Source organism: Spea bombifrons, chromosome 4 (genome assembly GCF_027358695.1).
Source record: "Spea bombifrons isolate aSpeBom1 chromosome 4, aSpeBom1.2.pri, whole genome shotgun sequence".
Taxonomy (NCBI): Eukaryota; Metazoa; Chordata; class Amphibia; order Anura; family Pelobatidae; genus Spea; species Spea bombifrons.
Genome location: NC_071090.1, coordinates 78,095,329 through 78,121,328, shown reverse-complemented (window position 1 = coordinate 78,121,328; position 26,000 = coordinate 78,095,329). Strand labels below are relative to the sequence as shown.

General features: G+C 39.2%; 1 protein-coding gene across 7 annotated transcripts in view; it reads left to right on the top strand.

Annotated features, from left to right (window-relative positions):
- Window positions 1-26,000, top strand: part of TJP1 (tight junction protein 1) — a 135,740-nt gene that overhangs the window by 59,560 nt on the left and 50,180 nt on the right. Inside the window, exon 1 of one of the 7 annotated variants that reach the window (XM_053465318.1) lies at window positions 22,905-23,315. The exons of 5 other annotated variants lie outside the window; for them this stretch is intronic. In XM_053465318.1, the coding sequence (XP_053321293.1) occupies window positions 23,289-23,315 (27 nt within the window). In that variant the 5' untranslated portion in view covers window positions 22,905-23,288. Of the gene's footprint in view, window positions 1-22,904; window positions 23,316-25,161; window positions 25,434-26,000 lie in introns of those variants that run through there. One more of the 7 variants, XM_053465319.1, reaches the window with a different exon arrangement.

Here is a 26,000-nt window from a genome sequence, read left to right as displayed (position 1 = left end):
AACTGAAGGTGTCATCGGTCGCTTTTCATATGGTGCATTGATGCTATTAAACATCATTAATATAATACATATACCGGTAATACTAATCTAGAAAGTAATTAAAGGCATCTGATTTCGAAAATGAAAAAAACGCATCTTGAGGAATGCAAGGTTTCCTAGGTGACTTAGCCTCCGTTTAAAGGTATAGAGCATTGCACTGTTTACTGCATCTCTGCGTAATCACAGCACACAGATTAATACACCATGTCGTTTAACCTTTAACAGGGCCTATAAGGATAATCACCTGGCTGCTTAAACACATTAACTTTTTTTTGCACTAGGCTCATCATTGTTGATCAGTCCAGAAATCCATCAAGTTCCTACCTTGGTCCTTGATTTCCCCCCAGAGTCTTGTTATTTGAGATTATCCTGTATCCCCTGTCAATCTATCCACTCCTGGCCGTTACCGATTTCCCCTGGGATTCTGTATTCTGGGATTTAGTTTAAGATCAAAAGAGATAATAATTGTAATCTCTTATTTTCATGCCATACTTTATTTCAATCAGTTCTCTCCCTTCATAATTTCAGCCACACTCACTTATCCCTTCATTTCAAACCATTTAATTTTAGATATCCCTGCAGATTCAATGCTGCCTCCCGGGTGGAAGGCACTCTATAGAAATCCATAAATCATTGATCCTGTAAGCAGCCACAATCCAATGAGGAAGAACCATGTTTACCATAACATAGTCTAGTTTTCAGATTGTCTGGTCTCTCTGACTGAGATGTTTTGCTTCGGACCTCGAATTTGAAGCCTCTATAACGTTCTTCTGAGGCCCATAATTAACCAGTACATGAAGTGGCTTCTGATATCTTGTTTATTCCTTCATGTAAACAAAGATTCTGTGTTAGGAATATAGTTTAATCAGGGCAAGAATGAAATGAACCTGCACCAAAACATGCAGCGGTTGAACATTATAACCTGGATTCTTATAACCTCTTGGATGTACATTTTTTACATCTGTTTTAACTTTTAAATCTATATTTAAATCAAACACAAGGATTGTGTTTGTTCTTTTTGCCAGTTTAGAAAGAGATGCCAAAGGTCCTGTTTTGGTTTCTCTCTTTATTAAACAGTAATACACAAGTTGATTGGTAAAACACTACACTGACAAAATGATAAAGTATGGGAAAATATATACATACAAGCCCCTTTTGTTTGAAAAGTTTAGAAATTAGACTTTTGAGTCTCTGAATCTTAGAGATTGTTCACTGAATTGAACAACTTTGTTATTAATTGTAGATTATATTTAATTAACAAAAAAAAGAACTAATTTTAAAATCTGTATTGTTTGGTGCCAACCAGTGAATGTGATCAATATGTGTTAGAAAAACAGGTACCTATATACTCTTACTATATTGTTTAGATTATTAAATGGTGACACATGCATAGGAACTGACACTTCTTAAGGATCATTAAATCCACTTGTTAAAACTACCCATACTTTGTTTGGCAATATTGTTTAAAATTCAAACTGTTTTAACTCAGTAACGCTAATTAATAGGAGTTTGGTAGAATAGCCACGTCGTTTCCTTTTCCTAGTCTTTTCTCATTCCCCACCATTGTAAACCCACAAGTAATACTAGGAGTAAAGTAAAATACATGTGCTGAGGGACAATCATATAAATCTTAAAAATAAGTGCTTTTTTTATTACGTAGCTTGTCAGCTGCCGTGGCTCAACGCTAATCCAACAAGCCGGAGAACCAAGCAGATATAGAGTATGTCAGGGCCAGATGCTGATATAAGCGAATGTCATAAAAATGGATGCACAATGTGAATCAGCTGTGTGTCAAGGACACTTGTCACTGCGGTTGTACAACTCATTATATCATAAAACTCTGATAATTAAAGTGTGATTAATACTTAGCCATTTAGTCTGTCCACGCACATCCTGCCTGCCGAGAGCTATAGCTTTGTTCTCTCACTCATTCTTTTGAAAAGGCATAGGTGATTTCTACTCTTCACAATAAATGTGCCTTCTACGTGTCAGGAAGGATAAGATTTGTTCTTCCTTCCTTTCTGCTTCACACTCTATTGCATTATTCTTAGCCGGGATAGCAGATAAAAAAAACAGGAAGTTGTCTGTTAAATGGTTATTGTGGTTCTTTCAGCTTCCTTTCTTGGTGGGCATTAAACGCAATAATGAGACTCTGATTCACCACAAACCGAAGAACTGACTTCTGTCATCCCTCTGATCAAAAGAAGCTAACAAGGGAAGCTTGTGAATGAACATCTAAATGCCCCTGGACATCTTTCACATTTTGCAGTTGACCATAACATATGTTCATAACAATGTTTTTCAGTTATAACGGAACCTTCCCCCCCTTACCTCAATACATAATATGCAGTAGACCCTTGTAGAGTTGTTTACATAATTAACTTATATCGGTAGTTTTAGTGATAAGGCATCTACAGGGTCTACAAAAGAAGGCTAAATATAGCTAAAAGAAGAAAACTTCTATAAATTTCCTTGCCAAAATTTCCAAATTGCAGACACCATGGCATCTAACTTTACTCGTGTCATATATAGGCCCATCCACTTACAGCATGCATGCTTCTAAAATGAATTCACTCCACGTAGGCTTCCATCTACAATGCAGGTGGAGTGGTTGAAATGGCTCACAAGTGTATCGTAGAGACTATAACATAGCTTTGTCAAACATGTGAAAAGGCCAACACTACCATTATAATAGTCCGGCAAGAATTAATGGCTCTAATCAAAAGTTCAATGTCAAACATCACATTGGTATTTTTAGCCAGGTAAGGACGGGGTATGAGTTCATGAGGTTTGAAAACAGCAGGTAGATAAATAGGCTGAATGGCTATTATCATCCATTGCATTGCTTTTTCATTTCGCTTGTGAGAAATCTCAATGTATTTTTTAAGCAGTATGAAAGTGATAAACATTTTAACTCTTTACAATATTGTATATTTATTTGAAGATGACAACACACAATATATTCCCTAATACATGTCATAAGTCTTATTGGGGACCCCCTCTCAGACCTTCTTCTGCATACCTCCTGCGCCGTCAATGGCACAGGCAGTGGTACGCCTCAATCCCAATTGTGATGTGACTGCCAATGTACATAACATCTGGAAGCTTAGAATCAACCGTACACAAGCTTTGTTATGTAGAGTGCCAATCCTTAAAAACAACAGTAGTAGCTGTGAAAAATAGCAGCTGGTCATTATCAAGTAATGGGAATGATGCCAGGTAAAGAACAATGCAAAGCCAGAGCTGATGTGAATAACAAAACCAAGCAGTACCCTCACTGACAGCACTGAGTGTTTGCTAGACAGTGATGCTGAGAGACTGGAACCTTGTTGATCCATAATTCAAACTCTGGGCTACATTCCATTCCATATTAATAGCCTCCTCTGAAAAGTCATTTGGGAGCACTTTTAATAGATAGTCCTCTCATACAGTGATCACATTCATCATCACAGCTTATTACATTGTTGCAGATTCTGCCTTTTCAGCTCCTGGAAGCAGTATTTCTGTTTCAGCACCCTGGGGTTGGTGAAATGCCTAAAATCCACTTTTCTGTGACACAAATTGATCACAGAAGAGGCATGTTTTCGTGTTTCTGTCTGCTTGAGCACAACTTACTAAAACGCTCAGGTAGTTATCTGCTCATTCACCCTAAGGTGATGGCTAGTTTTTTTCCATTGAAAATGTCTAATTATGTGTAACATGATTAATTTGTTAAGCTAGTTTGGATAATTTCTAAATAAAAAAAAAATCTGATATTTTTGCTGCTCATGTTTTTTTTTTTAAGTTGATTTATAAATTTTAAATAAGTGTGCATGTATAGTTGTCTGTACTGACTCTCTAATTACATGGGTGCTTCTTTTTTGTAAATTACTGAGATGAATGCAGTTGTTTTCTCAACCTCAGTTGGATTACTTGACCATGGGGTGGGTCAATCATTACGACGGCCATGCTTATCATTAGGGCATCGCCACATGGATCATGTTTCTGTGGCATGGTTATGAGATCATAAGATGTCTTTTGGCTGGCACAAAGTGTAATCCTGGCCATAGAGCAGATCTGTGCTATTCCTGCACAGACCTTTCCACCTGCTCTCCATTGTGGTCCTCATAATGCCCACTAATGCAGAGTGCTAGAAATAATGTGTTTTATATATATATATATATATATATATATATATATATATATATATATATATATATATATATATGACTGTATTGTGACAAGATCTGTACTGGTGGTGGATATAAGGGACAAATAAACACTACATATCTAGACATAAACAGAATGGGACACAATAATGACTTGATCTACCATTTCATTTCATCTGTCCCATTTATTGCCAACCTATCTACACATTAGAGTATTTCAGCCCCCAGTGTGCCTAGCTTTTGACCGGTATCATGCAATTCGATTTTATATCCTTTCCTGTTACCATATTGAAATTGCTTATCTCTTTAATAAAGGCAACGTTTTAGAATATTTTAGCACTTAAATATGCTATTGTTGATTTCTTTAACCATTTAGTAAAATAGACAATTGGCAAAATGTTTAGGAAAATACAGAAGAATATGATTTCTTCCAGCTAAATTTATTGAGCTCTTTGCCACGAGGGGAACCTTGTCTTGTCGGAAATAATAACTCACAGCGATAAAAAGTACATATACATTGTTCCTATAATCTTATTTGAATCAATTTCCTTAACGCAACATTTTTCTATTTTACAAAAAATACATGTGCAGAATTTTCAAGATATTTGGAGTACAGGTAACGTACTTAAATAATTAGAAATTTTGAATAACTGTAACAGCCCAACTCTTCTAAATGAAATCACCCAACCAAGTAATCAAAACCTGACTCTCTGGATATAATTGAGAGCTGAGAATCTGTGTGTGATAGAATGATCAAGTTTGATTACAAGAACACCCCAGACTATGATACACGAGGCATTCTATTAACAGCCATTGTCAATATGTCTTCGGTGACCCTTCAGCTGATGAGGCACCATTAAATTACTTACATGAATTTCAACCATCATAATAACTAGGTCCTGTGGCAGAGAACAGTCTAAACATAACCGTAAGGTTTCCCTGGGCTAATAAAGAAGAGGAATTGACCACAAGAGTAAATTGGTATGACTAAACCATATGTCTCAATAGAGAAGGGTCAGAGAGAGAGAAGGTAATTTATACATAATCAATGCAAAAGTTCCAAGCATTGAACAGTGTCACACAGTTCTGTACTGCAGCGTTTCATCGCTTAACTTAACGAGACATTAAAGGGATTTAACTGCTCAACTCCACATTACCACTCTACTTGGTATACCCACTCTATTTTTTATGGAGCACTTGCTCAAAGTGCCAGAGTACAGATTGTCTTGGCAATTAAAATGCCATTAATAAGTATAAAGCAACCTGGTATGTCATCTCAAACCATGATACGCTCTACTTCATTAATGGATCAGAGCTAATTAGTAGAGTACCATTGCGCTAATCCTCCCAGGACTGGTAAGAGTGGCACAATGGAAGCCCTACTGTACCTAATGGCACAAATAAGTTGCAAGGAAACACAACGGTGGCTGATGTTATAGTAAACTTTATTTTAGCATTGTGGTATTTTAAATGAATAGTCATGTCATTTTTTACATGATGCTGCGTACTCCTTGTGCTGAGAAAACCTAAAAGTCCTGTCTTCTCAGTAATGTGGCATTGTATCCTGGATGGCAGCCTAACATGCCAGTGGCACAAATGGATAACAGCAGAGGTTGGTTTTTTAACCCAGATGGTAGGTGAGAATGCATTGGAAACATGTAAACACTCCTTATGTATATCCCTGGCAACTAAGAAGTGTCAGCAGGTAGTCATTAGCTATGTGAGCCTGGGCAAGTTTGTTGTGCAAGTATGACAAGGCAGTGTCCTACCATGACGAGGATAGTCCTTCTTATTTGCAGGTCATCTTTCTGCTGACCACCAAGATATGACATCATGTCTTAATGCAACAGGGGCTACTCAGTACAGACCTCCACAATATAATGGGTCAGTTTTAGTGAAGCTTTATTTAATTTTCCCAAGGAGCCATTAAGAGCTGCAGCATTTTGTGAGACCTGTCACCTAATAGGGAGATTGGTCTAAACCAGAATAAGCCCTGAATTAAGCTGGATTCCATCTTTGCTGCTGGCAGTAAAATTCTCTCCTATTATGTTTGTTAATATGATGGGACCCCATTAGAGGAAGAGCTATATTTCTGACATCTACATACACAGACTGTTTGCAATTGATAGACAGGACTGAGCCCAGAGGTAGTGTGATGTTTAAGCCATGATTAGAATTGACTTAAAGAGGACAGAGACAAGCAGAGTTAGCAAGGAGTGCTTTACCATGTACCTCTTTGCCACTCTAAGCTTTTACTTTACTGCGAGGGTGGTGTATAAATTGTAAGCCCACAGTAGAGGTAGTAGAGGTAAATACAGTGAGGGAATTTAAACACACATGGGATAGGCATAAAGCTATCCTGAATCTAAGCCAAGACCAAGGACTGATTTAGGTTTGAGTATTTACTGCAGGAAAAGTAAATGGGTCAAAGTGTTCTTATCTGCCGTCAAATTCTGTGTTTCTGTACTTCTGTGTAAATAGTATAATTTCAGAATTTTAAGACAATATTCAAATTAGGACATGTGTCGGCTGCAGAGGGACAATATTTTTGCATTGTGTGCCACGATTGTCTTTAGTTCATATTGTGAATACACTTCAACTGTAGGGAGATGTAGGAAACCACACTATTGATTGTTTAGAGTACTCTGTTTACTTGGCGAGCGTGATCCTTTTAATATACTGTGACCAATCCTTGACATCATTTGTCTGTATAAACATAAACAAACAGGTCAGGGAAGGGCTTCTAGAATGATTTATGGCATCCTGTGAAGAATGAAGCATCAGGAGTCAGTGGTTGGGGAGTAGGAAGTATATGGCTAATAGCAAACAAGAATTCCTACATTTCAAATGTACCCAGAAAATGTAATAACCGTCACAGATCAAATTGTGTCTTATGGTTTAAATGGATATGATAAATTAGCACAGTAACCGTGTCATAAATAAACCATTAAGTGTAATAAAATCAATGTAACTATAATGACAAATCTATCAAATGTGGTGTGAAACAACTATTAGTCAAAACAGCTTGGGTCTAAAAAATGCATTTTCGATTTTTTCGATAAGTGATATAAGTAATAGACAATTTTTTTATCTTGACCCCAGTTGAGGAATACATCCCTATCTCTAACCAGCTGCAATGCTAAGTATTGTTAAAAATAGTTTATATACCCATCGTACAGCACTGAGGAATATGATGGAACTATATAAAACAATAAACAATGATAAAAGGGCAGAATGAGGGCTCCTGCAGCGCATGGGGTTGAGTTCCTGGGACCCCAAAGCCTGCTTTTAGGCAGAAGTAGTTCCTTAAAAGCCGACATCTACTGCTGTTAACTTCTATAAATATTTAGGTGATAGGGTCTTATTATCAAACTCCTCCACAGGAGCCAGTGGCATTACTAATGAAACGTGAACTCATTTTTTGAACATGAAGAGAACACAACCACTAGTGCACTGATTAATAACATAGATATTTAATACATATCAACCATTTCTGTTCTCTCAAATAAACGTTCTTTAGCTAGTAAGATGATGTCGTTTTAAAATTGAAAGATATGGCCAGTAACCCTTTGGTGATGATAACAGTGTATCAGTAATAACATCAGAATACAAGGTGTGGAGATACTTGTACAAAAGGCAAGAAAGCAGAAAGGAAGACACATTAAATATCACTACAGTGAATACCGATCACACAGAATTAAATGGATTTGCCCAAGAATGCATTTATTTTACAACATTACTGATGGAGAAACTATTCAGCCTGATCTACTTGGTGTGATTTACGGGAATCTACATGTTATGTGCTGTGAAACGTGCTGGGTAATCCATTATTAAATATGAGCCTGATGTTAATATAGAAGGAATTGGGACGGTGCTGTTTTGTCATTTGCTGGAAGAATTGTCATAATAAAGAAGGAAGTAATATAAATTCCAGATGGTTACAGAAACATCTTGGTGGATGACAGCACCTGATGGGAACAGTGCTTGCGTCCGCAAAGGGGTGTTTGGGAACTAGACAAGAAGGAATTCACAGGCAAGAGGCAGAACTGGTGTAGTGGGGGCCATGGTAATCTAAGCTATGTGAGAGGTAATCTAACACTATCAACAGGCTTTGGAGAGATTTACAAGCATAAGAAGAAATGTGGAAATCCAGACATCAAAGGAGACGTAAAGCCAAGAAGAAACATAGGTTTTGACTGCAGGGAAATATTGGTTGACTCATAATGTTTTCCTTTCCCGTTAAAGTCCAGTGTTAGTAAGAGGTCATGTCATATAATGCTTATGTTGTCCTTATGCTTTCCCAAAGCATTTTCCCAACATTATTTACTGGGTTTGTTTAAATGGCATGTGCTTGAAGTTTATCCAAGCTACTTAATAACCCTTTAATAGAATTTTAAACGTCCCAGCTAGAAAGCCAACTGATGAATAGCGTCAGGCTATAACATCATACCCTTCTGCTAGTGTCCACACAGCACCCGCTGCACTCCATACAGTCATGTCACTTGGCTTCTTATTTTGTGGAATGTGGAGAATTGACAGAAAATAGAGGAAAGAAAAAATAAGTTCAGGATTTTTTTATACAAACGTGTACTGACAAATAGTTAATTTATAACATAGTCAGAAAACAGTAAGGTGCAGGTATGGCAAGGGTCGGAGCAGTGTGTAAAGTTACATAGTTGCATTGATGCAGAATTTGTATTTAGAGCAAGAATATTAACCTCAGTTTTCCATTCCAACCCCTGTGGACGAACACTCCTCACATTTTTATTAGCCTCTCCCCACTGAAGCATTTCACATTAGCGATATGTCGTGTTAATTTAACATAACTGTGTTGGTTTACATCTTAAAATGTTTCCAAAACTGTCTCTTAATGAAATGAAGTTTTTTATGCATCAATTGGCACCATAGACTACGCTGAAGGTGGTTTAGTCGGAGCAAACACAAGGTGTTTTATTAATTTGTAATGTTAGCATCAGCTTCTCAGAAGTGCTTTCTTAGGGTTAGCGGTTTTGTTATTTTTCCAGATGTAATCTCTCCATTGCCTAGGACTACACCCTGAACAAGAACAGGATAACTGCTGTTTAAACAAGACATATCTACTAAACAAACACACCGACTTCTTATCATATTGCCTTTTGGTAGACGAGAAAGGAACAGTAGACAAGAGAGAGGATCATTTACCTCCAGGGGTGCTGTCTATCCTGTTGCACTGCATGTGGTCAGTGTCGCCCCAGGCCATTTTAGGATCAAGCCAACTGACTTGGCTCAGGTTTGCCTCTATCCTCACAATGTCAACTTGTTACCAATTGCAACGTTTTTAGGCCTCACCTAGGGCAGCGTCCCCAGTCACCCCTCCACAGCCAGCAGGTTCAGTAGGTGAGTCATGCCATATGGCATCATATATTGGTACTCCATGTCTTAAAGGTATGCAGCTCCTTGTAATGCAGTCTTTGGAGGCTGTGCTCCAAAGTGAAAATGTGCTGGTTGAGGAGATCAAAGGTTTTTCTTGTAACAGGCCCATTGATAAGCAGGAGAGCTGCCCCCTGGACTACCACTCTTGGACTAGTCAGTCTAGCCAAGGATATGTCACTGGTTACCAGGCTCCCACCTAATCTGCAGAGTAGACCAATTATTAAGTCTACCCTTTAATAAGTGAGGCACAACATTTAGTAATGGTGGATATTTGCATAAATGCAAAATTTGATTTTGGGACACAGTGAAATGGAATATTCTGTGTCAACATTCCGTTGTTTTTAGAGGAGATTACTCCAGATTCACCATGTTTTTGACTTTGGTCTATCTCACTGCTTGTGAGTTAATACCTTTTTAGCTACATGTCATGAACAATGGGTGGTAAGCTGTGTTTAATACCAAGCCTTGTTGGAATTATTTTCAGAATCCATGTAAAACCTGACCTATTAGATGTTATTGTTGGCAGTTTGGGAAACTCTTTGCTAGAGAATATCAAGAAAGCTGGCTTGGAAACCGAAAACAAGTGCTTTCTTGTAAACAGCATATGACAGATTGCATTTTTAGAGCAGTTCAGAATGTGATGTCTCTTATTTTGCTGGCTCGTGTAAAACTATACCATTTGAACCTTTAATAAATTTGTTAATGTTACTCATTTGGTCGGTTTTTTATTGCCATGTCCTGAGAAAGTGATTGAACAGGCAGAATTGCTAATTGAAAGAGATTCAGCCGCTACGCCTACTCCATCACTGTGTAAAATGCGGCCAAGAAGATGACACCGCTGCCTTATGCTACTATGTCGTTAATGTAAACTTCATCTTTTTAATGAACGATAGTTTGTCAATAAAAGTGGAGAAAGGTTTTCCAAATGTGTATTTTTTAATGCACAGCACATCAAAAAAGCTGAGGTGTAAAAATGTGTTTTGTACTTTATGAACCTGATAAAACTAGTTACTTAAAATGACCCGAATCTGTCGTAGTTCAGAAACCTGTGCCGGTAGAATATCTTCTCTTTTGTTCTTCTGCTTTTTTGATGACTTTTCTGTTGACCTGTAACATTTGTATATCTAGCACTTATTGGCATGTGTTCAAATATTACAAATTCCAGCATTCCTTGACTTCTCTAGAAGATTCCTTCACTACCTCTGGCTTAGCAAAACTTGCTGCAGTCAAAGCCGACCCAGCCAGGTTGTTTACAAATGGAAAGGATAATTAATCAAATCCTTGGTATCTGCTTTTAATTCAATAGATAATTGTTTTCTTTGCAAAGTTCCTATCTTGGTAAGGCTAATGTCAGCTGACTTACATCAAAGCGGTATGTACCAGAACAATGTAAGAAATGTTGATTAGGTACTGAAGCATCGCATTCATGTATATATAAGTGCTAATTACTCTAATACCAGAGTTTGGGTAGTTTTTAAAAAATGCTGATAAAGCTCTTATGTAAAAAGGCAACATTTAACAAGTACCATAAAGCTTGAAAACACAAAGCTTGCATAACATAATGATATATTTTTTAGTAATATTATTACAATATGATATATTATTTATTATATTATTACGGTATTGAATTACTTGTGTATAGATAGTGGTGAGTGGCCATATTTGGACAGACCCCAGCCTGATTCCCCAATAAATGCTGCTGCAATAAAGCAGGGTATGTATCACCCTGTCTTTGGTGCCTTCAAAGACATATAAATGCTTTTACCACGAGGGTTTAGAATTGCAGTTAGTATATTAATGCATATTTAGCATATCGATGAGTATATTAATAATAAAGTAATTTGTTTTAGGCAGGGCTGGGGTTTTAATTGCCCCTTAAAGCTTTTATTCTATATATATATATGAACTGGAATTGGTTTGGATCGACTCTACCACAACTGATTACAAGCTCTTAAAATCAGATTTCAATAATTAAAGCTAAGCTTCTAATGTTGACATATTTTATATCAAATAGTTTATGGGAGCAACAATTGGGGTTTAAGCTGATTTTGTAAGCGTTGCAATGCAAGGCCACTTAATGTATGATTCTCTTCTTATCATTTGGATTCTTAAGTCTTCGAGAAGGAATTTTAAGTGTTTTCTCATCCACAAGACCACTTTACATTCCTAGAAGCCGTTTGGAGGAGGGTACCTGTCAAAAAGAAAGTGGAGGAGTTTGGACACAGGCTGTACTAGAGCTTCCATATACCCTGGATGATGTTAAGCACCGTTATTCATTCTTCAGGCCCTAAGCAGCAAAGAAAGGGAGGATAATTCTTTTGCTAATTAAGAAAAAACACTGAGTAATGAACTGCTGGTGGAAAGTATTTATTAGTGCACCAAAAACTCGTTATAATAACATAAACATTGCAAATGACTTAATACAACGGGAGCCAATTATGTATATAAATGAGCATGTTTATCACATTTGTTAAAGTATATTTTTTGTAAATTGCTGCTACACATTGATAGACATATGATAAAGAGAGTACGCAATAAACTCACTCACTGCAGTTATTCTAGTCCTCAGTGAATAGTAGACTTGTGCTTTCAGGTTCATACAAATTGCAAATTTACGGAATTTCAGCAAATTCGGCAATTCGTACGAAAATTATCAATAAAATTCTGCAAAATAACATCAATAATTTATTGGCAGTATTAATTATCATAGAAAAATTTAAGGAATCATTTAATAAATTATATATTTTTTGCACATGAGGAAGGGTCCTATTTGGTACACTAAAAATCAACATTACTATTTAAATTATAATCCAGAACCTACGCATATATGAAAATAAAGAGAAAAATTGCAGATTAATAATCAGTTTACAGAAAATTATATAAATCAATATTAAATCAATCAGGACCTTTTCATTTAAAAACCCGATTGATGTCTATCCTTTTTTTCTTTACTGATTACTGTTCTCTGATGAGTAAAATCTGATAATCTTAAACAGACTCCTTTTACATTTACCAGAATCATTATTTTAATCTCCAATTTTGGTTGTTTCTGTTAACATGTTTTTTTCCCAAAATATAATTAATTTTGTGCATGTAATGGATGCTGGTTGTGTATGTTTGTGTATATATTATATAGTATAGTTATTGTTCAAGCCAATTCTTCATTGAGTTTAGAAGCATTGTCCCTCCGGCTTGGATTTTGGTGGCATTAGTTGCTCCAACAACTTGCAAGGAAATCTCATGGATACTGTGTCCACAATAATTTAAAGTAAGACAAAGCAATATTTGTAATGTCAGGCTAATTTTTACACCCATTTATTGCAACATACACACAAAATCCATGAGACTGATAAATGTGCACTGCGATACCATTCTACATAGATGTATGACAGGTCCTGTTCAGTAACGGAAACAAAAGAACATAAATGTCAATGAAGAAGTGTCCTTCAAAAGATGACCACTGTGTATTGGAGTATTTCGAAATATAACATGTTAAACTAGTTCTTAGTTTGCTTCTTCGTTGCTACCAGCACAAGCAAGTCATCAGACAGAGTATGTAAGTGTGTGGCCTCAAGACAGATCTAGAATTTTATTTCACGCTTTGTTAAACAAAAGATTCCGTCTTCACTTGTGCACAAAAATAGAAAAAGGATCTAGGCAGCTGTGAAATAAATGCAGTGGCATGAAATGGTTATACACGCACTTTATGAAATCAATTTATAGATGAAACGCGTTCTTGTGTACTTTAAGAAGAGAGCTTTTTAAAGGCCGGGTGCATAACATATGCTGCAATGCCCAGGAGCATATCAAATCGTATACTTGTTACTTTATGGGGAAAGATTGATTGTAACACTATTAATATTTAGACTCTGTTTTGGTATAAATACTGACCTGTTGCCAAGGCAGTTTCCCAGCACTATATAGTGTTACATATAAAGAGGGGACTATGAGTGATTTAATGAAGCAGCACTTCATTTGTTTTTGGATGGTTTTCCAGTTAAGTTATGAAGACGTTAAAGGTTTGATTTTTCTCATGTGTTTACTCTTTAAAGTAAAGGTCCAGTTTCTTTCATTGCCACAACTTAGTACTTTGGCTTTGTGACATAACTATGGCTATTTTTCTTCTTTGAAGCCTGAGGTACTCATGCTTCTCCGTCTGTGAAAAACTGTGAATAGGTGCTCCAAAAATGATCAAGCCACAGTGGAAACCAGGTTCCCAGTTGTCCTCTTCTGGGACCCCACATTTCGCTCAGGGGCTATGCGTTCTCTTACTTCCCTTTCAAGCCAAAGCATAAGAAGGACCAGATCTTCTAGAGTCTTCCCAGAGAGGACCCACTAAACACTTCAAGGAAGGGAGGCTTCCAAAAGACACTTCCACCCAAAAATCTTTGGGGAGCCAGCTCTACTGTTGCATTTTCAGTGAACCATGTGACCAAATGCTAATTTCTCTGCACAAAAGACAACAAAAACTATCCAAATGTCTCCAGCAGTCTTTGATAAATACTTTACCCATATTCCACTTGCCCTAGGCTTGCCCCTATTCTCATAAGGTGTGCTTAGGATCTTAAGGTGGAGTGATGGGTGGAGCCAGGGCCAGCCCAAGACATAATGCCGCCGAAGGGGCGTCGGCAGGGGGGGCGGCATTTAAACTTCGCCGACGCCATTATCTACCCTCCCTCCTTATTATCTACCCTCCCTATTATCTACCCTACCCCCCCCTTTGTACTTACCTTTAAACAGTCCTGCGGCGAGTCTCCCTGCTCTGCCACTGTGCCGGCTTGTAATGCTGAGCGCCGGAGAGGAGAGAGAGGGGCGCGGAGTGGGTACTGACAACTTGGTAAGCGAAAATCACCCGGCGCCCCCTCTCTTTACTCCGCTAAAAAAAAAAAACAAGAAAAAAAGCAAAAAAAAGCGATTGGGGCGGCAAAGTGCCGCCTCTTTAAAAGTGCCGCCTGGGGCAATTGCCCCACTCTGCTCCATTGTATGGCCGGCCCTGGGTGGAGCAATAGGTATACCAGTGGAATAAACATGGGTGGGCTGATGGGAGGGCCATGGGGGCCCAGGCGTTAAGCATCTATTGGGCCCCAAGATTTCTAATGGCGGTCCTGATATAAACAGCAGTCACTGTAAACAGATTGGAGACATGCTGTGGCATTTTTCTCAGAGGTATAATATTTGTCATACCAATTGCTTCTATTTATGTTGTGTTAGTTGAAGGATTTAGTTCTATATCCAGTAAGAAGCAGGTGTTTTATTTACATGGTTGTAAACATGAACTGCGCAATAAATACACACTATCCCAAAGGTAGTTCACATTTATGTTGCCATGAGTTCAATTCAGCAGAGATTGTACTCAGAACGTAGCAGGAGAGCTCTTAAAACTACATAGCTGAAGTATGAAAACAGACTGTCGCCATATGGAACCTAACTACTAAATGATATGGTCAGTGTGTTTAATACATCAGCCCCAGTCTTTGAACAATGTCTTTTTTTTGCGTAGTCTCTTTACCGCATCCATGAGATGGACAACATAAAATAGATAACAGTGACACAAGGCACATATGAAATATGTAATGAGAAAACCCTGGAGAATGATGATCAGCTGGATTCCTTAGCAACATTGACATGGAAAGTAAATCTAGCTAGTGCCAGATACAGATACTTGCTACAAAATCAATCCATAGGGTCCCTAATATGTAGCTGCAACTTTATAGAATAAAATGAGTTGCCAGTATATAATCTAGTCTACCTCACACCTCCTAACATTTTAAATGACCAAGGAAGGGCACATTGCTTTAGGGAGCAGGGGCCGGCTGACCCACACACAGGGGGCCACATTGTTAGTGAATCCCACAGTAATCATGCATTTGGTTTTACTGTATGTGAGTAGCTATAAAAAGGCTCTAGACAAGGTGAATGTGAAAGAGTGAGCATGGGTGAGTGTGTGCGTGCGTGTTAGGTTGAGTATGTATGGTACTTGCAGGGGTGCCAATTGGCTTTACTTACTCTGTGGTCCAGAAGGTGCCAGCCATCCCCAGGGAAACTTAGATGGAGATTTGTCCAGGGGCAGGGCTTTATCACTACTTTTTAGATGATGTTGTGACTTAGTGACAGCTGTTTATAAGGCATTTCTAAGAATAATTATTTATTTTTCTTACACAGTTTAATGTTTTCTTTGCTGTTCCTAAACATATTACTGAGTTTTGTGGCTGTGTATCTTTCGTACACCAAAGATTCCAAGCTCGTAGACATCCTGGTAGTATAGAGGAGTAGAGAGATTTGGGTCCAAAAGAAGGACTGTCCCTCCCTAAGAGGAATACTTGGGATGTATTCTGAAAAGCAAATCAGCTTATTCTCCTTTGAAGGTACGATTCCAGCAATTTTATGGACAGGTTCTCCACCAGAGATGGAGTCAAACTATATATTTAGTATTCCTTTTTAAAGGACTCTCTAGTCTAGTGCCTCTATGCAGCCCCACCTATGTACTTAAATATGTATTCATAAAAAAATAAATGCCACTCACTATGAGACGCTGCAGCTCCACAGTTGCACCACTCTATCCTGCTCTGTGGTCCTACCAGTCTTGGCTTCTTGAATTACTGCCAAGAAATCGGTGGGCAGTGATCTCTTATTAGACACCATAGGACTCTTGTGCTAGCCGTTGCTGGAGCTGGCTGCTGGTGAAAATAGTCCCCCCCTTGGGTGCGGGTAACAAGGCAAATTAATAGGCAGGATTCTGCTGGATTCTTCCATGCATTTACAAAGAGAAGACAATGATAATTTACAGGAGACAAGGTTGTCATGTGCATTAAAGTGCCTATGATGGCTGGAATGTCGTTCATTCATTTAATGAGCTTGAATGTTAATTTATTTATTATATAGCATGGGTGCACGTGTCTGTGTAAATCAATGACTTGATTCAACATTCAACTTATAAAGTAACATTTTCCCTTGTGTATGATGAACTCTGATGACTTGTCTTGTGTGCCTGAAGAAAACATTTGTAGGCTTGAGAGCTCATGCACAAAAATATGCATTGTTTTTTTTTTCAATGAACATCAAAGTTACATCAAAAAGCTGCAGTACGCTTCTGCTAATAATATAGTTATTTTGCTAACATTTTTTTACTACGCAAAGTAGGAGAAGGAAAGCAATATAGGTCAATAGTTCAAGAAAGGAATTTCTAGAAATTAAAGGGAACATTTCTTATTTAACACTTTCTCCACAAATGTGCCTGGTTTATATACTAGTAGATTTAACGGTGATTTGAGTGCAGCATATTGCATTGATTGATTTTCTATCTAGAAAATAAAAAAAATCTACATTTTGGTGTCTATGGACCAAATGAATGCAGAAGTATTGGAAAAGAACTAATAAACATTATCTATAAAAATAATAATGTTGAATGACCCATTAGATCTCTGCTACAACAATACCTTCTGGGTACCTTGACTCAAATGGGGGATAATAGGGGTATCAAAATTACGGGGGTTACGTTCCATCTGGGTTGCAGTCAGAGAACCACACTCGGGTCACTTGATGTTGGTTGTAGCCAGATTCTATTGTGAAAATGGTGCTGGTATGTTTAGGAGGAACAAGTGGCCCTGTACATGTGCATTCACCACGCAAAGGGATCCACAAATTCACTAGTGGATGTCAGGATCTTCTTTTGTTAAAATAATTCAAAACAATTATATGCATATAATCTTTCAAAAGCTCAACTGCACTGTAGTCTTTGAATTTGTCATTTATTTTGTGGCAGTAAAGGTGTGCCATTGTTCGTTGCTCACATTTTGACATTGGTCTACTTCTAAAATATATAATTCTATTTCTAATTATTATTGTATATATTACATTACATCGGGGCACGACAAATCCCAGACGCCAGGTCGCCATGGCAACTGATAATTTTGTCCTGGCGCCTAGGTGTTTGTGAACCAAACCAATGGCCGAAACACACATTCGGCAAAATGCCGAAATTAAAAAAAAAAAACGGCCGAAAATAATCCCCGCAGGGGCCGCACTGCTTAGCTGTGCGTTGCTCTTAATGTGCAAGCAGCGTCTCTTGTGCTGGAGTGGCCACAGGAAGCAGGAAACCAGGGGAGTCACATGACTGCTCTGTTCCTCCTCCCAGTGGGCGGGACAAGAGAAGTTCGTGCAGAGAGACAGAGATAGAAGCAGCAGGGCCCCTATGGAAGTCTGCGTGTGAGAGATCTGCAGTGCAGGTAAGGGGGTGAGAAGGAGGGTGCATGAGTGAGTATATGAATGAGTGTGTGTGATAGCATGGTTGTGCAAGTGAGGGGAGGAGCATGGCACATGGGGCTCTAAGTGATGTGCAGCATCAATACACAAGGGGGGCAGCAAGCCAGGTTTCAGCATGTACTCCTATCATGCCAATTCAGCCAGTACATGCTGGAAACTGGGTATGTCTGGGCAGAACTGTGATTGGTGTTAACAATCAATAACTCGAGACTGAGTGCTGGGGCAAAGTGTGAGACTGAGTGCTGGGGCAAAGTGTGAGACTGAGTGCTGGGGCAAAGTGTGGGTGCAGGGCAAAGTGTGGGTGCAGAGCAAAGTGTGGGTGCAGGGCAAAGTGTGGGTGCAGGGCAAAGTGCTGGGGCAAAGTGTGAGACTGAGTGCTGGGCAAAGTGTGGGTGCTGGGGCAAAGTGGGGGTGCAGGGGCAAAAAAAAGTCCTGGCTCCTAGATTTATAACAAATTTGTCAAGCCCTGCATTACATTACATTTATTTACAGGATATAAGGGATCAAAGAGAGAACAGATTCAAGTGTAACATCAAGACAGCGAACTTGATTATGGAATTGCCAACAGTGATTGAGATGTCAGGAATCGTGGACAGAGGATAAGGCCCAATAAACAGAAGCTCAGCCTTGGAGATGTTGAGCTTCAAGTAATGGGATTGCCATTTATGATGCATTTCCAGAAAGGCAGTTGGTGAGGTGAGCTTGAAGAGAGAGAGGTTGAAAGGCCAGGAGAGGAAATGTAAATACGGTGTCAATAGCATATAGATGGTACTGGAAACCATAGACACATATTAGGGAGGAAGTGTAGATGGAGAAAAGTAGAGGTCCTAGAACTGAGCCCTGAGGAACACCAACAGAGAGGGGTAGGAGAGAGGAACAAGTCCTGTAAAAGGAGACATCAAAGCTGAGGATGGCTGATGGCAAAGAGAAGGGTTAAGGTACAGTGTCATTGATGATTATTTTTGGTTGAGGTGCAGAGATAACTATAAATTCAATTTAAAAAATCCACCCCCAAAAATGTTACTTCTAATATAACAAATTCTATATTCTTAGTTCCAACTGTACATAGTTACTCCAACACTAAAAAGACTTTATTAATCACATTCGACACATTACTTAAGAACTCATCACACCTACTTTATTATCTATTTTGTTTTATTAGCAAGAATTATCGAAATAGTGACCTAAAATCAATACTCCCCATCTTTTCCATGCTGAGATTAATGATAAGACAGGAGCAGAAGTCAGGAAATAACCAGTTATGGGTCTCTGATTTCAGGCTATGGGTCAGTGGCTCTCAAAAAGGCTTCTCTTTCTGCTTTGTCCTTAGGTGTACATGTTTGACTTGTAGTTCACATGCTGCTACATTCATTGTCTTGGAAATAATTTGTGGCGGTAGTTTTGATATACTCCCTTAACCCTTTAGAGGTGTTCTACACAGACAAAACATTGAGATCTCTAGCATGTTTAGCCATTAACTATTAACAGATCTATCATGTCATTCTTTCCTCTGAATGTTGAATCAAATAAAACAACACAGACACTTTTAGGAAGATACAATTTAGTAATAGTAGTGGTTAAGAGCAAAACTGTAAAGCAAATGCACTAAGATTATTAAAACATATTGAGGCAAAAAGGTGGATTTTTATTTATTTTGTTCTTTCTGTATTCTTTGCTTATGACTCACAACCCTGTTTGCTAATGAATAATTTTATAGTGCCGGAGCAACATGCGGTTAAGTGCAAATACAGCAGTGATGTGAAGATTAAAAGTACAATTAAACATTACATTTGTACATGCAAACATCAGTGAGTATGGAGGCATAGCCTTAAGTGTTTATAAGATTTTTTTTATACTTTCACAAGTTTTAATTACTTTAACTAGGCTAGATGGGAAAAAAATAACTTAGAGGTGTTGGCATAGCCATATTACAAAGAATGTAATGGATTTTTCTTAATCTAAGAAACGTCCATTTATGACCAGGAGAGTGTCAATAAAATCTTCTAGTAAAACACACATATTAGTTAGCTTTTTCAACCGGGATGTATAGTACAATATTTCTAAATATTCTTTGTAAGGTATAAGGAAGAGGTTGTCCTGTGGCCGGTTACACATAACTGCAGTCAACCTGAATACATTTTGTACATATCATGTAAATGTATTTAGTAATAAGTAAGTACTGTGTAAGTAGTGCCCGCATGAGCCACTGATTATGGTATAAACAATAGTGGGGGGTTTTGTATACAAAATGCAGGCTTATAGACTGAGTAGCTTTGTTTCTTTTAATGTTCTCTTGTAAAACAAAATAGAATACGTCTTCAAGTACAATAGTGAAAGGATACCCTGTTTTTCAGAAGTGCATCTAAAACCTTGAAGTATGAGACGCTATGACATCACACACCAGAACGAGTAGGGAATGTATAGCTAATTCTGAGACATAAAACATCTCATTCACTAACCATTAAAAAAACCCACTCTCACACCTTATATATAGCAGTGAGCCTTAAATAGTATAGTATTAATATACTTACCAGGTTTTAGCAATTTCTGGTCCCCACATTACATCACATTACAATGTAACATTGTTACTTCCTTTGAATTGATAAAGGTAGAACATTTTTTAAAAAATCCTAAAAGATAAGGGTGGTTTTGTGCTTAATTAAGGGTCATGGGTTAGTAAAACCTTTTATATAACCCATAGAGTAGGTATATATTTTAACATAGTAGGATGACCACATTGCCTATTTTCTCCAGGGCATATGTACATTTTACATGCTGCTGACCTGCGCTTGTTACAGGATATTTAATTCCCTTATGGAATCCTATACATTTTCCCTTATACATATATATGCCTCAGGGCAACACTTTACATGTGCTGGACAGCAACATGTGAAATCTATATGCAAACTACAAAGAACTATCATCTTGTTAAAGAAACAGAAGCAAAATGTACAAAGTATACATAAAAATATAATAATATTCCCCATTCCAGCATATACAATTAGACCATGCCATCAATACCCCAATGTACAAAGCTGCGGAAAATGATGGCGCTATACAACTAGATAAACACCGATAATATCCCCCTGTAATTTAATTCTTCAGGACTGTCATGGTTTTTAATTGTAAATGTTCTAAGCCATTGAAGAAGTCGAACACCCAAAAATAAAAGAAAAAACATAAAATAATACATTTTGAGATTGTGGGTGAGCAAAAATCATTTTCACTGGCAACAATAAGCGTCATTAATTATCTTTAGATTTATATGTTTACTGTCAGTGCTCCAACCACAGCACACAGATCATTTTTCATTAATCAATGTGAACACGTGATCTGTGGATGCCAGGCCCACATTAATCAACACCTACGGGAATTTTTGTTGACTATTTCTTCTTATTAAACAAAGCTAATTAGTTCAAAGTGTTAGTTCTCCTTTTTTAAATCAAGTTACAAGAAGAGGAGATGTTTAAACAAATTCCAAAAAAAGTTATACTTTATATATATATTAGAGGTGGAAGGAACATATTTCTTTTATATATACATAGGAGTATTTTAATGAAAAAGTTTCACTTACTACAAATAATGCTTTACATTGAATAACCTAAAACACACACACATATATATATATATATATATATATATATATATATACCATATGGACAAAAGTATTGGGACGGCTGACCATTACATCAACAGGGACTTTTATGATATTGCTTTCTAACTACATAGACAGAGAGGACAAATTCAGTTTCCTGCCCTTTCACTGCGGGCTTTTCCATTCGGAAAACTAAATTATTTGTCAATCGCTATCACTCACGCAATAATGCCCCTCTCTTTCTCCATTATTCTGAGTGTGTGTGTCTACATCAAATCCATTGTGTGTGTGTGTGTGTATGTGCATGTGTGTATTTACATCAAATCCGACCCAGCTTCAAATCACACAGATCCTTCTTTTTATCTATTTCATGATGTTCTTAATTTCAGCCATAAGCTTTCCATTAATGAAGTGGGTTAATGTTCCTATGCGACCACTGTTCCAATTCATTGAATATATACTCTATTTCATTACGGCTCACATATGGTGTTTCACAAAGTAAGCCATCATAGCATTTTCTAGGCGTGATTTCCGTGTGTAATTGGTACTCCCTGTGGTACGTCGTATGTACATACATCATATATAATACTATTATGAATGTGTAATCCCAGGAATTGTATTTTCATTGGTAAGTGAGGGCCAGGCAGGCATCTCAGTACCTTTAATCAGCTCTTGTGATGGTAATACTATTACACTCTATTATATGTGTTGTAAATGGTCCTGGTGTAATGGTGCATATAAGAGTACTTTTTTAGCGTTGCTTTTGAGCGGCAGATTATATTATAGTATATAATGGATAGTTTGATCTCTGTACTTTCTACAAATGGACATCTTCTGCGCTATTTCTCTGTAGGCCACATAAATCAATGAGAGCGTTACATCTGTCAATAGGAATTGCTACAAGGAATATACTGTATATGCTTTGTGATAGGAGTGGAATGTGTCTCTCCCACCCCTGGTTATTTGTTTGGACCCAGGAATAAGCGTTAAAGGAATGCTCTGTGTTGTGAGGTGTGCAGCGGGTTGTGTTACTTTCATTCAGTGTCCGGTTCTGGCCGCACACCAGCCGCGTATCCCAGTGCCCTCTACTCCTGCTTCCAGTCAGGACCGCTGGAAGGGCCGTAAAAACAGCACACGGGGGTGGCGCATCCAGAGATATAAATCCACTCACTCATATCCGAGAATATACACGGGTGGGGTCGGGAATAAAGCCTTTCTTGTATTATTTTAATCAGGGTTTGTTAAATGTAGATGCCAGAGAGGGATTAGCCGCAGCGGTGGATCCGTGTTGTGTGCTGCCTGCTCCCCCCGCACAGGGAGTGGTCTCTCCCACACGGCCATGTCCGTGGTTGCTTGGAGAGAGGAGGCCTGTGGCCGTGGTGGGAGGAGGCGGGGGTGGGAGGAGGCGGGGGTGGGCCGGAGACACACGTAGCCGGGTTCCGCTGCCATTGTACAGACGAGCCCCTGGGAAGTACGAGCTGAGGCAGGATACGGCGCTCTGTCCCAGGAACCGTTATTAAACCCGGCCATAAGTGACGCGCGTCGCCTCTCCCTCCGGACCAGGTGCCGTGCCAGGAATACCTGGGAATACAAAACTTTTGGCGTGTGTGCCCCGTCTGCCCGCATTCCCGGCGGGACTCCTCCCGGTAACTCCAGCGCTGGGGACCGCTGCTTCCCTTCCGTGAAAGTTGAGTTCCCCGCCCCTTGAAGATGTGTATTCGGGCGGCGTGAAGAGGAGGTGGAGGAGACACTTTCTCCGGGCTGGGGGGGATCACTGACACCAACCCTCCAGGGAGAAGCAGGCCTGGGGGGCTTGTGTACAAGGAGACAAGATGTCGGCCAGAACCGCTGCCAATAAGGTAAGCGAGACAGGAGGGCGCCGGGTGCTGTGGCGCCTACATAGTCCTTAGCGCCGTAATGCCGCTGTACTAAAGAGACATGGATGCTCCGGCATAGTTTTCTGTACCGGGGATAGCGCATGCATAGCCTGTTACGCAGTATGAAGTTTCCGGTGCTGTGTGTGCGGCAGTGAACGGATCTCTGTGTGGGAGAGGGCTGGAAGCCGGCCCTGTTTAGTGGGATATTTAATCGGCTTTGGTGCTTCTTAAGTGGGGATATTTACTTACTGGACAGGGAGCCTCTGACACCGCCGTACCGTGTGATGGGGGTGGGGTAATGGGCCGGGTAGTGGGATTATTTTTCTAGTAAGATATATTGGCTGCAGCTCTTTTGTCAGGAAAGGGGTTGTGCGTCGATTGCTAGCACACACGCCAAGTCTGTATAAGCGGTATATGCCCTGTGAACTTATGGCATGAGAGCATCTACTATATTGGATTTGTGGTTTGTCGAGTATTGATCTGCATTGCAGCTCGAACAGCAGGATTGCAGCGCTACACACACACACACGATTTAATGCATTGTGTCCCATCGCCTGTTCATATGTCAGTGGCCGTTGAGCTGTTGTGTCAGATGTGGTGTTCTGTGCACACAGAGGCCGCCCTGTGTCTTTTTTGCAGGGACACTAATAATAGCATGTGCCTTGATTATTTTCGAGACCCTTTTGGCTGTCAGCTGTTACAGGCTGCTCGGGGTTAAGAAGCCCATAAGGCAAGTGTGTGGGATGTCCTGCATCCAAGTGTATTGGATCAGACTAAACCTCAATAAATAGAATGCAGGTGCTGTCTGACCTGTGATCTATCAGTTCTCCATTCTCCATGTATGTGGAAGTGACAGCTTAATGAGTGCATGGTATTTCTTTTCCTATTTGGAAAGGAATGTGTTGGTGTGTCCCCCTCCCCCTGCCACAAGTGTGATTCTTTCTAGGGTGACAGTACACATTGTGAGATTATGAGAGTTCTACCTCTGCTGTTGCCTCCCTGTGTGCATTGCTTTATCATGTGGGGGTGGGGTGAGAATGGCCTGGGATCTCTGCTCCTTACCTCCTCCTGACACCGAAAGGAAGGGAAGGGTGGAGATCCTCCTGTTTAGAAGAATCACAAGAGCCGAATTCCTTCTTGAATGTCGAATATAGTGATATTTATACACGTTAAATGGAACTTTTGTTTCCAGCATGCGTTTACCTTTAGGAATATTCACCAGTGTTCTCTGGCCGATAACGCAAGCCCTGCGTGATAATTGCACTTGGACCCTTTTAAGGACATAAAAATTATATTTGGTGCAACATGTTGCGTTGGTTTCTTTAATCATGTGTTCTGTGTCTTTATATAATGGATGAGTTGGCACAGGGCATTGCACTATAGATATAGTCCACACCAAACATTATCAGCGCAGTTCACCTGTCCTGCGCAAAAACAATAGACACAACGCAGGGAATATGTAGGATGCAAGCACTGAGCTGTGTATACCTTAGGCGTTAGACTCAGGGCTTCCACTGCTTTGCTGTAAGCGACATTTGTGTCAGATTTATTTAAGCATACTTTGTTTTTTTTTATACGGTAAATATTGTTTAAAGGCTGGCCAGTGTTCGGGAAAAAAACTGATACATAAAAGTTGAAAATCACAATAAAAATTAGAGTTTTGAAAAAATAAATATAGGTAATAAAGCCCTATTAGTTTTATTGTTATTGCTATTTTATATGGCACCATCAAATTCTGTAGCGTGGTACAGTGGGATAAACGTATCGCACAGGTAGAATGGTTGACTCTTGGTTGGAGCGGGTGAGTTCATGGTGAGAGCTGTGTGTTCCCGATGCAGGTGCATGTGTGGGTGTGCTGTGACCTGCTTCCCTTGTGCTGCGTGTAATTACCACATTGCTTCGGGGTAAGGGTGGAGGATCATGGTGCGGCAGGTTGTTATATAGTAGTAATACGAGGTTGAGATCATTTTGGAGTCCTGGATCTGTGTTTAAATCATCTGCTGGGAGTCTGGAGATCTCGTGCTTCTCGTCTGTTGCTGGATAGTTAGGTGTTCCTGTGCCGAGTGAAACTCTGCAGTTTCGATGTGAGGCCACGTATTGGTATGTACACTTTGTAAACCTTGAGCGATAAGAGAGAACACTCCTTGCTTTCTGACCTGCAGTCTCATGATTTATGCTGGCATAGTTCGTTACTTGCAGTATTCGCGACAAAAGCTTCATGTTAAACGGAGCCTCTGTACGCTATTGTTTTATTATGGATGGGACTCGGATCCCGTTCTTTTAAGGGACTGCTCCGTCTCAAAGCGTTCTTCACACGCAGATTTAGAATGCGCGTCAAACGTCTAGGTCTTTAAGAATGTGAAAAATTTGTGGCCAGGCAATGGTTAACGTCACTGGCATCCCAAGTTTCAAATATAGACTAGTGATAAGGGCTTTGATGCCTGCCAAATTCCATTGAGAACATGGCAATAAAACAGACCAATTTTGTGTGTGAAGATTTTTTTTTTTTTATGGCGCTGCATAGTCCTTTCTCTTGGAAAAAGATCGGATACGTTTAAATACTCTGTATTTTTCACGCAGTGTGGATGGAAAGCTGCATTGCATGTAGCATTACTGCACCGGGTACTTCTTGGGTCTGCTCGTGCCAACACATCTAACTGTATATTG